At 47.3% G+C, this 13,206-nt stretch overlaps 2 protein-coding genes across 2 annotated transcripts; one reads left to right on the forward strand and one right to left on the reverse strand.

The window, feature by feature from the left end:
* Window positions 1–1,293: 1,293 nt before the first annotated feature.
* Window positions 1,294–10,690, forward strand: LOC135808435 (uncharacterized). Its single transcript, XM_065321625.1, has 8 exons — window positions 1,294–1,621; window positions 2,159–2,251; window positions 4,180–4,336; window positions 5,087–5,205; window positions 6,652–6,751; window positions 7,724–7,834; window positions 8,754–8,902; window positions 9,494–10,690. The coding sequence occupies exons 1-8, from the start codon at window positions 1,541–1,543 to the stop codon at window positions 9,638–9,640; spliced, it is 957 nt and encodes a 318-aa protein (XP_065177697.1). The 5' UTR covers window positions 1,294–1,540; the 3' UTR covers window positions 9,641–10,690.
* Window positions 10,691–12,448: 1,758 nt separating this feature from the next.
* LOC135808150 (DNA polymerase epsilon subunit 4-like) lies at window positions 12,449–12,817 on the reverse strand. The gene has a single exon (XM_065321295.1). It carries the CDS (start codon window positions 12,815–12,817, stop codon window positions 12,449–12,451), a length of 369 nt encoding a protein of 122 aa, XP_065177367.1.
* Between the last annotated feature and the right edge of the window lie 389 nt (window positions 12,818–13,206).

Raw genomic sequence — 13,206 nt, forward strand, 5'->3', positions numbered from 1 at the left:
CGCTGGCGCAGCACTCCGTTCCTGCGGAGTAACAACTAGTCACTACTGCATGCTGCAGCAGGTATAGATTACTGACTTTGCTTGGATGTCGGAGCCCTCATCTTCTGAGGAGCTTGAACTCTACGTGTACGGTTCGAAGTTCGTTGAAGAGTGTCAGTACTCGGAACATCCTTTCGCTTCTGCAAAAAACTTGTCCAAGGAATACTGACCACACCACACCCATCCTGAGCAGCAGTGAATGACAGCGCCAATGGAGGTAAGTTTGGATCGTTTCGAAAGATCGAAAAGGAAACAACCACCCAATGTTGTCTGCAGTGTCCATTTGTAAATCACGGACGTGAACACCAGTACAGACGACTACTAAGTCCTGAGGTGCTAAAATTAGAGCCGAAGTACTAATATCCGTACAGTATCGATCTACCGCACGCGCATGTGTTAGCTGCTCCCGGCTAATGATAAATACACCACATGCAGTGCACTGCCTGACAGTCTGTGCTCTTTGACCATGTTGACTCAGTGACCATGGTGACTGCACTGACTGTGATCGGACGGACGTCCTTTTGTGCACACATGATATTTTTCGATATTTCTCAGCCGCACACTTTGCAAAATTTAGGGGGTTCCATGGAACCCCCGGAACCCCCCCCCCCCCCCCCTGGATCCGCCACTGTTGTTGTTGTTCTTTTTATTCGAATTCGCAATACTAAACGGCCAATAAGCCCAATTACATGGAAGCGAATAAAAGAATGCTAAGAATGAGGCATTCAGGTGAATATTTTCAAGTGCAAATACTGATCCCGGGAGGTACTACAAATAGGTACAATGAAAATCTGAAAAAGGCCATAATACTGTCGTTTACCATGCTGCAAGCAGCTATATGTAGAAGAAAAAAACAACAAGAAAGACGTTGTATCTCATGTACTGGACAAACAGAGCTAACAGGAAAAGACCGTTCGTTAAAATGCCTGTACATACTGTCCTAGTGTGTGTGTGTGTGTGTGTGTGTGTGTGTGTGTGTGTGTGTGTGTGTGTATGGTGTAGACCAGGCTGAATAGTGACGGTCAATTCTTCAGCCTTGCAAGCTGTTGAATGGTGTAATCCCAGCACAAGTTGCTATGGCTTCTGCCGTAGCATTGCTATCATCGCCTCCGGCGATGGGCGTCAAAGGTCAAAGGTCAAGGTGTGTGTGTGTGTGTGTGTGTGTGTGTGTGTGTGTGTGTGTGTGTGTGTGTGTGTGTGTGTGTGTGTGTGTGTGTGTGTGTGCATATCACTGTTTCTCTTCTTTAAAAACGGTTATGGCCTGAGAGTGTACGGGTACACGGCTGCTGCGAAATCGGCCACGGCTTTGCAGGAACGCACACTGGCTGGCAGAGTGTTCCACAGCGCAGGTCCACGGAAGAACAGTCGGCGAGTGCCTATATTCGTCCTGGCCAGCGGCAGAATGAGCCCAGCATTGGCTTGATGTCGAGTTGCGGCCGTGGTTGCGGGCGTCAGCTGCTTTGAAAGCGCTGTACTACATTGGCCGTTCAGGCCGTGCCAGATGAGACCGAGGAATCGGTGGTGTTGTGTCTCCTCGATTTCACGGAGGGATATGCTCTCCCTTTGGCAGCTTACTGAAGATGTGGGTGGTAGGCTGAACACAGCACGGATGGCACGGTTCTGAAGACGTTGGAGCTGGGTGTGCATGCATGTGTGTGTGTGTGGGGGGGGGGGGGTATATGTGTGGGGGGGAGGTATATGTGTGTGGGTGTGGGGGGGGGTATATGTGTGTGTGTACGTGTGTGTGTGTGTGGATACGTGTGTGTGACAGCGTGCATATGTGTGTGTGTGTCCTTGCAAACTGTTGAATGGTGTAATCCCAGCACTAGTTGCTATGTCTAACATAGCTGTTCGCTATCATTGCTTCTGCGATGGGCAGGTCTGAGGTCTGAGGTGTGTGTGCGTGTGTACTTACGTGTAGGTTATGTGATGTCATCTATATCTACTTCGCCATGGGTACGGGCATAGCTGCCGTCCTGTTGTGAATCACGAATGATGCCACAGCTGCTAAGCTATGCTGAGAAATGTGTGGATATGTGTGACATGTGTATGTACTGACATGCACATATGTCTCTCTCTGTCTGTCTGTCTGTCTGTGTGTCTGCCCATCCGCTTATAGTTCAAGACAGGCAAGGTGAACGCGCTCAAGGTGTTAGGCATGATCACAGTATGCGTTGGTATCGTCGTCTACATCGTGCCAACCGTTCTATATGTAAGTACACAGGCGCGCAGCCCACATGGGGCACAGGGGGGGGGGGGGGACCAGCTACACCCCTGGGTTACTACACAATCGTATACAGTGAAATCTGTCTATGAGACCACTCTATCAAGCCGACCACCTGCCCCAGACGACCTGTACAACCAGGACCAATGGATGCTGTTTCCAGCCAAATAACCCTGTTCAAGGTGACCACCCGGTAACAGAGACGACGTTTTGAAACGGCCCGGCCTTGAGTGATCATCTTGGACAGGCTTCACTGTACAATGGTGATCACTGAAATCCATCCCATGCATACTAGTAGACCCACATCCACAGACTCCGAGCACTATGTAGTGTGTTTGCATGCGGTGCATGCTACTGGAACGTGACGCTACTTCATTCATGGGGATATATTACACTCACTAGCACTGGGCATTCAGGCACCTCGATAGTGAAACACAAAGAAATCACATGAGAACGAGTTATGCAGCAACTTTCCATGACTAACAAGATGATAAACAGTCAGAAAGTGCGGTAATAGGGCACAAAACTAACAATCGACTGAGACATTCAGGTTGCGATAGTTGCTGCATAACTCGTTCTCATGTGATTTAGAAAGGAAAAGGACATATGGATACGAGTTAAGAGTAACTCTCCATCACTGTAACCAGATACTATATACAGTCAGAAAGTGCAATAACTAGGCACAAAACTTACAGAGTAGTGAGACATTCGACGTCCTGACACCTAGCTTCAACACATCTCCGTAGCGCTATCCGACAGCCTTCCAACTTGGAAGGTTCAAGGTTATGGAAAGACCAAAGAGGGGAAGGCAAGCGCAACGAACACGAGCACAAGCTATAGTCTCAATGGAACAAAGGATGTCGATTGTTACGGGACGATGACGAGACCAGTAGGATATTAAATTTTGACAAAGCGGTCTAACTACAATTCGAAGCAGCAAAGCAGCACACCACCCAACTTGGGTGGCTCATAAATATCAAAGATAAGTAAAGAAAGGGGAAGCTGATTACAGTGATGGAGAGTTACTCTTAACTCGTATCCATATGTCCTTTTCCTTTCTACATTTATTTATGGCTCAACATCCGAGTTTCAAATTGCACGCCTCATGTGATTTCTTCTCTTTTTTACATTTATATAAAAAATATGTACACAATTGAATGTGACTCTTCTCCCACGTTGTGTTGGCAATGTTCCAGTGGTGTGGTAGGTGAAGCCAGCCCCTAGACGATTCTGGCTGCAGTGGCAGGAGGTATTACAGACTGCTCGGCGTGTGCAAGAGCTCAGCATACAGAGCTCAGCATAATATAGTGCAGAAAGTGCCTATCTCCTCTCATTTGCTGCCGATGCCTCCCCGGCCCAGCCAATGTCAAGTACTGCGACCCAATCCTATAAGGATTTCCCTGGCCCGGGGGGGGGGGGGGTCCTTGACTCCTTGCGCTGAGAAATTGTGAGAATCGAACCTGCTATCCTATGTTTTGGAATTCTAATGCTTGACCATGCTGATAATAGCCATGCACCCTTGTGGAATGAGCTACATATATGCGTTGGTTGAGTCCGTCGCAGCTTCCTCTTTTCAATAAACATTCTTTCGGAAAATGCACCTACAGCTTCATATTGTAACGCTACGCAGGAGAGAGATTGGAAGCTGTGCCGCAACTCTGAGTTTCACGTATTACAACGATCATCAGGCAACTGATGGCTCCAAAACGGGCAGCCCGAACATAAGGGGGAGCAAGGTGAGAAATGCTGAGGGGAGTCATAGCGAACGAGTCAAGTGCAGGCGAGCTATTCATTTGTCACTTCTGGCACTCTTGTACCTTGTTCGGCAAAAGCTCGGTATCCATTGCCTACCTGTTGTTGTCTTGCTCCTGTCGTGTGCTCCGTTTATCCCTCATTGCATTTGTGTACCCTCATAGGACTACAGTGAGACGATTCAGAATGAATGCCGGAAAAACGCTTCCAACTCTACTCTCTCCGAAGACGAACGCAGGCGACTCTGTGCCACAAGGCAGCAGGTTGCAGTCAACATTGTCGAGCTGATCTGCGGATCCATTCTTTTCGGCCTGGCTGGCGGTAGGTACTGCCAGCAGCATACATGTACATGCCCAGCTGTTCAATCTGTAAGATGAACAGGGCTAGAAGTTGTTGGACACACTTCAAAGCACTGCATAGTCTGCGTCGGCTGCCATCGCTATGTGTATCTCTGTGCGTTTTTGCCGGCGTTTGCACCATGATGTTTGGCGGCTATCTTGTAACAAACAAAACAAAACGTACCTAGAGTCCATGACCAAGAGTATGGGACTGTGCTTATGGAACGGTGCACAGCGCTCTGCCTTCATTATGTAACCTACCTCCATCATGCCCTGCACTCAAAACCCATAATCTAGCTCTTATACCAGTAGACCCATGTTTTGCTTGATTTGTTCGAGTGCATGCCCTATCTCCAAATATTGGATGCATATTCCAGTTTCGCGCGAAAGTTCGTTTCAAACAACAGGTAATGTGTGGTGTTTGACTTCTTGCAGTGCGCAAATTGTAGTCGCATGATGCAATGAAGGTAGAGCGCCACTCATCTTGCCCATGGAAAAGGGATCAGAGTTGCATGCTCTTGATTAAGGACTCTTGATAGTAACCCCTTGCAGATCTATAAAAAAAACTGTTCCTCATTGCCACAAACACTCTTGCCTGCACATACACAATATGTAGTGCATATCTGGCGCAGATTCCAGGACTGTAGGAGCCCCGGCCTGCAGTTCTTTGCATACTCATGATTAAACCAGGGCATGGGCAGTATCTTACACACAGTTGTGTTTTGCGCTGCAGTGTACTGGAGGAATGCGAAGGGCAAGATCCATTTCACGCTGGCTGGAGGTGGGCAGACAGTGGTCGGGGGCATCCTGGCCCTGATCTTCTGGGGCGCACTGGACAAGGGCGAGTATTCGGTGAGATACTGCGTTCGGTGACTGTGTCTTGGGCAGACAGGGCAGTGCTGTCTTACTGTCGCACACTAGTGCGTGTGCGAGTGTGGCCTGATGTGTGACGAAGACGGTTTGTGGTGCATGCAAGAGTATGCGTTGTTCGAGAGTGTAGCAACCTGCCTCTGTCTGCGTGTGAATGATTGTCAATGTCATGCGGGCGTCGCACATGCGTTGAATATGTGGAGCATGCGTAGCGTGAGTCTAGTCTGGGAGGAAGAGTGACGAGCATAGTCTCATTGTCTCATTGTCTTGGTCTTGGCCATGTGTTTTGTAAGCATTTCTCCCTGATTGGTCATTGCGTTATCACCATTCAGCATCTGTGAGTTTGTTGTCTTTTTGCCTTCTCCTCTTATGTTCCTAACTACATTTTGTGAAGGTGTCCTAAGCCTTACGGCCAATGACTGCTCATGTGTTGTGGCTGGGCGGGGGAGGGGGGGGGGTAACATGTCTGTGGGTTGCCCCCCCCCCCCCTGAAGAAGTGCCGGGTACCGTATTTTACCGGTTGTAAGTCGACCCCGGTTATAGGTCGACCCCCGTATCCGGAAGTCTCAATTCTGCGTTTTTAAGTTTTCACCCAACGAAGCACTACCAACCACTCCCTGCTACTAACACATCAACAAATCATGTCAACATTCCTTATTGGAGGGTATAACGTCCCAATCCTTGAAAAAAAGCCAATAAACTGGTAAACATGTGCACACAGGGTGCACTCATGCATGCAGGGCAGGTCATTTTTTGTAAGATTCTGATAGTTCCCGGCTATATGTCGAATCCCGGTTGTCAGTCGACCCCCACCCTTTCTCCTTCTATTTTTAGTCGTAAAAGGTCGACTTACAACCGGAAAAATACGGTATGTTTCCTAATAGTGCAAGGCGAGCATGCATTTTGCCACTTCTGATATGCAACTACTCCCAGTGGTTGTCCTGTATAACTACCGGCATTTGCAAGGCATGTATGATATGTGAGCCTCTAGATCCAAAATGGGGGCTTATGTCATTTTTTAGCATTTTTGAGTTATCTTTACCATGACCTTGCTGTACCGCAGCAGATCACTCTGTAAAAAACCTAGGTCCAAAATCTTTATCTTTCACAGAGTTATGGGTGTTTCAAAAGTGATTTATACATCGCTTGATACGGAAAACTCAACTTTCAAATGCCTTTTTCTCAATATTGCGCAAAATGACATAAGCCCCCTTTTCGGATCTAACGTTAGAGGCTCATATTATCACTATTCTTCCTTCTTGAAGCTGTGGCAATGTATGTACACGTACCATGAGAGGCCGGTACTAGCACTGTGGGCGGCTGGGGATCCGCGAGGCTAGACCTGAAAAAAACCTACTTGTATAGTTGTACATGTCTGCTGTATTTATCCATTGCGATTTTGCCTATCACACTCTTGCTACATATCAGCCAACATGGACACCGTCATCGATAGCTGCCCTCCTCTACCTGATGATATTCTCCGGCTTCGGAGCTGCCACCTTGCTGTTTTTCCTGTACGGAAAGATTGGTAAGTTGAAACCCAGCTGTGTCACCCATGGAATGTGGCTGTGGTGGCTGGGTGTTCACCTGGCTGGGAAGCCAGCATTCCAGTAAACGCATTGGCAACACGCTGCCTGTAGTATAACACTTATGGCAAGAAAGCAGGCCAAAGTTCATCAATACCATCCTCGATTTGTTTTCCGTCATCATGTCTTCTTCAGGAGCAGAAGCCAAGCTACATGTATGTTTCTGGTTTAGACTGACATTCTGTAAATACTGTTAAAATGCAGCGCATGCCGGGATCGGAGTCTACGCTGACAAACCGGCATGGCATGCATGACACCGTGTAGGGAGCTTAGCACATGTAGTACTCGGACCCGGTGAATTCCGATCGCATGAGTCAGCAAGCATCGGATGCGGTCTCACCCCAGATGTCATGTGAGCGCTGGGCTTTGCACTGGTGTAGGGCGCTAGATTGGACGTTACTGGGGCCGGCTGTCCGTGCAGTGTATATGCACTATGACACTGAGTACAGTCAGACCTCGCATAACCGCACACGTCCGGTTTTCACAAAATATCCGGATAGGCGGGGGAGCCGGATAATCGAACACACAAACTGTATGTACCGGTATGCATGGCATATGCTGTAAATCGGTGACCAACGATTTTCTTCCGGATGGCGAGGGATCCGGATAAAAGAGGACCAGATAAGCGAGGTCTGACTGTACTTGGCTGGGTAGCCTGGCATGAGGGAAACATGGATGCAGCAAATGGGATTTTCGGTCTTTGACCACTTTGCCAGTGGGCTGATCCACTCACCTCCCACCACTCTAGGAGCTGTATCTGTGCTTTTAAACTTTGCAGAGTTGTGGCATTCCTACGGATACTGAAAACTCAGTCTATCTGAGTCTGAAGCGAATTGTGAAAAAAAATTTGACTAGGTTTCCCGCATGGCTTCACTCTGACCAACTGGTATCAATTCTTTGATTTTCTCTTTCAGGTGCCGTGGCAACCGCTCGTGTCATGTGCATAGTTCCTGTTGTTTCTTGGATTGAAGACCGGATCATCTACTACAGCCGAGGTTCACACGGTGTGGGACTGGAGGCACTTGGTAAGATCCCGCCCTGCCGTATCGACAGATGACTGGGCTGCTTATGCTCCATCCTGTGCGTGGTTGTTTGTGTGTGTGTGGGGGGGGGGGGAGGGGGGGGGGGCGTGTATCACGCATCATTCTGAAAGCATTGTGAGGTAGTCTGCTCATTATCATTTCCATCGGCGTTGGGCACGTTCAAGATTCAAGTTAGTTTCAAGGGGTGTGAGAGGTGGCAGGCGTTGGGCTAGTGACGTCATAACAAACCAGAAGAGAATTTGCTTTTGTCCATGTACTGTGACCGGAATAACTATGATGATGGAAGTCACTGCGGAAGCACTTGAACTGATCATCCATGTGCCGGGTCACAGTACTCCAGCAATAAGCAACTTCCTCCCTGCTGATGAGCCATTTCCCAAAATATGGGGAAACAAAGATGAAATATCAAGTGTGTGTGCGGAAGAGACCTTTTTTTGGGGGGGGGGGGCAGGGGGGAGAGAAAGAGAGAGACGTGGAAAGAGATAGAGAGATAGAAATATGAGTATGTGTTTCTCAATGAGCGAAACAGCTGTATGGAGGATTATCCAACATCTACGTATCCAAGAACAAAATTCCTCGCTATGGTGTTGTGGATGTGGGCCAAGAGCACGGTGTGGAGTGTTCCAAATTATTTTTCAAATGGCCTAGTTCGTCGCAACTTCTAGAGCTGTTCTGTGCATAGCGAAAATCATCATAGTCGGCAATTGTGAATATGACAACCTCTTCAGTCAGTACTTTTTTTTAAACTCAATACACAAGTTCGTTTTCATCTCAAAAATGTCTATACGGGTGCCAGTATAGGCTGGATTTATTGGCGCTGAGCATAACAAAGAATGTTCCTGTGAAACATACCACCCGTGTATTCAAGTGATGTGTGTTTTTGCCAATCCTTATGCTTCAGGACTGATCATCTTGATTGCTGGTCTCATCCTATTTGAGGGCAGAATCGATCAAATTTGCGGCATTAATGTTCCGTGTGTCAAGTACTATCAGCGACACAGGGATGCCAAACGCTTTAGCACCAGTTTACAAGGAGACGCTGAAACAAGGGTAAGGTGTAATAAAACAGCTCAGTGACCGTATCCTGGGCATAACACCCTACAGGATATGATGTACCACTTTTGAATTTTTGTTTAAAGGAATAGAAATGAATACTATGCGGTAAATACTGTATACCAATTATATGAAGCGTCCTTCAACATTTTGAAACAATTCATATACATTGCTGAAAAGTTATTTGGCTTTGGATATGTAGTACTTCGGCTGTGAAGTACAGACTTCCATAGTCCGTGGAGGTACCTTGTCCTGAAGTTTCACTGAACAGGAGCCTGGACTCCAATGGCTCTCAGTTATATGGTCACTCGCTGCACTAAACAAACAAAGAAAAAAACCCTGTAGGTCCGGTGTGTGTTCCAGTTCATTGGCACTCACCAAAGTAGCACATCTGCTTGTCATGCCTTCCCATTTTTTTTATGAATGCGCAAGAAGTCCAGCCGATCCTGTGCGTACTGATCATGATAAGCCTTCAGTTTGACTGGAAATCAACCAGCCCTTGCAAGTTTATGTTCTCGATGATGGTGCATATGCTTGGAGAGTGAACAAAGTCGCGTGTCTGTGCTATTTGCCTGCCTGTGCCACTAGGCAAAAAGCTTGTCGACTAAGCTGCTGGAGGAGGATTTTGAAGGCGTCGACGTTCAGGATGAATCTGATACGAATGAACTGGATGAAGCACACAGGAACATGGCCCTGTACTCATCCAGTGTGGGAGAATTTGAAGTCATCTTCTAATTGATCTGGCGGCAAGCAGGCATTGAGTGCATTACTGATGAGGAAATGTCATAGAAACTGAGAAAATGATAATTGTCCGGCTCAAGTTCCGGATGTTGTTGCCACTACTAGCCATAGTTCCCACTTTATTTATACTTCAGCTAGTGTCCGATAGATAGATAGCACTGCACTTCACTAGGTGCTTTCTTTCTGCCCGGCTTCACGCCATAGCACCAGTCCTTCGGTGGTCTAGGACACTGCAGTAAGAGCAGTGGGCTGTCTGTTTCAAGTGCCATACTCTCCAATTCTATTTTATTAGTAGTACAGGTCTACCCTCGTTGGTAGACAATCCAGGGGTTTAAAAAATACTTGTCTTATATCGAGTATTGTCTACTATCTGGACTTACAATGTACATGTACGCGTTTCAGGCGTCAAGGGATTCTGGATCGTTGTCTTCTGATGAGGTTTTTCTTGTAGCAGATGTGGTGCTAACGAGGGTAGACACGTACATGTAATACCCCATTTTTTTAAGCAGTGCTGATTCATCACCAGAATGCCAGTGGTATCGAATACTACTGTAAGACGTGAAATGATAACGAGGAACTGTTAATTCTAACGTTAGACTATTGAGATTTTTCATAAGAGTATTTCATTAGGGCCATGGTTAATAACATATTATGCGAGGGTGATATGCCTGTACACTCTCAGATCGTTAAACATACCTTCTTGTTAATTAACCTACGGATTTTGGAAATCATTAAATTTGCTATTCTTTGTGCAAACCGTGATGTCCTTTAGTTTCGATATCTTCCGTTTATATTTTAACAATAGACTTCTCGTTTTACTCATTGTTTTACTGCAGTAGATTTAGCACCACGTGCATGTACACATTTTACAGAGTAGTGTACACGTCTTCTAGTAAGTTCTACTATAGGCTTTCGCTGCATGAGACATGCGTTCACACAAGCCATGTCAGGCTTTTCCATATTAAGTTGTGGCTGAAATCCAGATTGACGTTAAAACGCTGAAGGCTGCTTGGCCTGGCGCACATACCGATGAGGTCAAAAATCCACTTTGCGCCACAGAAAGCTAGTGCAGGCCAGGGAGTCGCCGACTCGGATGGTAATTATGGGGTCTGACTTCTCCCTGGACTGATGTGCATATCTAATTGTTTTCCAGATTTCACTTGCCATAACTGCCTATACTTGCGCAATGCAGACACCCGCAAGTTTCCATTTGACTGCGGGTATAGGCACAGCTGTAAAATCACCGTTCCCAGGCAGGCCTTGAACCAGGTGCATGTAGATGATTGTGGTGCCTGTCGCTTCTCAATCACGGTCTTAGACCAAGCCACTGTGCTTGCTTAGACCGAGCCACTGTGCTTGCCTGATCATCGGCCTACATACAGTAAAACCTGTGACTAACGACCACCCCTTGCCTTGGGGCCAGAGAAAGCGGTCTTTAGTGGCAGGTGGTCCTTAGTTAGAGGTTTGCACCGCGCAACCATAATAATTATGCCTGTGAGACCGTCCGTGCCTGGCGAAGTGGTCTGTGGTACCAGGCTGATCGCCCGCAGTCAAGGTGGTCTTTAGTTACAAGTTTACTGTGCATGTACGTATGAGGCACACGAAAGCAAAACAGGGCACCCAGTGTGTTAGTGCTACAGTGAGAGCAGCAGCAGAGCACCCAGTGCAACAGCGAGAGCAGCAGCAGCAGCATCATTCCGGACAAAGCACACCGGGAAGAAAGAGATGGGGCACAAGTACAATGCAGCAAGCTTGCACACAATGCAATACAACAGGGCCGCCGGAACCGGACCAACTCTGGCTCAGGTCACCACTGGCCCTGGGATTCTTCTAAAACCGGGGAGATAAAACTCTGGGTACATGTAAATAGTTTGGTACATGTACATGTAATATCGATTATGCATACATATGTACGTGCACCCATCGCAGGCCATACATTGTACATGGATATCCATGCAAATTTATTCCCTGTAGCAAGAGTACAGTACTCTTGCCTGTAGTGGGCTCTGAAAACTTGTGAAAAGGTCAAATTCTGCTATTTCTGACCGAATTTTAAAAAAATGGCCCTGGGAGATCCCCCGGACCCCCCCCCCCCCCCCCCCCTCAAACCGGACCGACTTCGCCTGCCTTCCGACGGGCCTGTACAGAGAGTAACTGCAGTTAGATGCATTGTATTTTTTCCAAAAAACCAAGAACGCATTCTCATCCAGACACCAGTCAATCTGTGACATAATAAACCTAATACAAAACTCACACAAACTCAATATAGTCAGAGAAAGTGCTAGCACATGGCCAGGTTCAAGCAGCCACAGAAAACACAACATGGCTGAAGAAAAGGGATTAAAAAAAGAAAGAAAAGAAAAACAGCATTGTACCGCCACACAGGGAAAATCTGCTGGCACAGTACAGATAGCACTGAACATGATCATTATGGTTAAAAAGGTGTTTGGGGGGGGGGGGGGGCTCTAAGACTGAGAGCGATATCAAGCGTTTAGATTCTTAATGATTGGGCTCCAGGGCACGGCAAGCAAGTTCCGCACACTGAACCAAGGTGTTGTGAAGCGCGAGCTGAGCGCAAGCTGCGTGTGCATCGAACACAGCGCAATCTCGCACTGCAAGGCATCCTGAATGCGCCATGCGCCGAGCCAGCCATGCCGATAACTGAGCTGCCAGGCAAGCCGAAATCAAGTGACTTATAAAGCCAAAAGAGCGAAATCCCCAATTCGCACGTTTCTAGCCCTCACAGCATGAGTATTGAGTGCCACATTGGTAGTTAGACGAATGACAGTGGTAACAAGCTGGTTAGGTGCCATCAAGAAATGAATACTCATCACAGTCCGGAAACACTGCCTCCACATCTTTCTTCTGCAGAGTTTTTCGCTTGGCCATGTGTGTTTTCGTGTAGGACAGTTTAGATAGTGTACCAATGAACATCTCAGTGGCCTTGCAAACGAGGAAAGCAGCTTCGTGACTAGTTATACCCACGTCAGGGTCACTCTTCATCAGACCTTTTATCCTGCTCAATGGCAACCTGGCTCTGCACAGCGTATCAGCAGCGTTGGCCTGGCCTTGACTTTCGCCTGCTTCCCCATCATCAGCCTCATCCTCCATGGGACTGTCCTCCTCCTCATCTTCTGCCGCCTGAGCACGTGCATCCTGTTGCGACGACATGCTTTGTCGGATTGATTTGCTACAGCGTGAGCAAATGGAGCTCCACCATCCACCAGAAAACTTCTACATGTACTTCTCGTTTCAAAGCTATGGAAAGAGACTCCAAACTGAGAAAAGCAAACTCCAAAACACAGAAATAATTGTACCACTACGAGTACCACTTTTTAGCACTATACTACGCGTATACGTACTCTACTGACGCAAAACTCAAAAACAAGAAAAAATAATGAAGGAAGCATGCATGCGATCATCAGCGCAGCTTCGTTTGTCATTCAGCTCAGATCTAGTTTATACGAGCCTCCATCTGGCCGGCTCCGAGTGGCTCGTGGTCTGTGTACTATCGGACTGACCACGCACGTGAGATTTTGTCTTTCGCGGGGTTTTTCACG

The sequence above is a fragment of the Sycon ciliatum genome, chromosome 2 (genome assembly GCF_964019385.1).
Source record: "Sycon ciliatum chromosome 2, ocSycCili1.1, whole genome shotgun sequence".
NCBI classification, from domain to species: domain Eukaryota; kingdom Metazoa; phylum Porifera; class Calcarea; order Leucosolenida; family Sycettidae; genus Sycon; species Sycon ciliatum.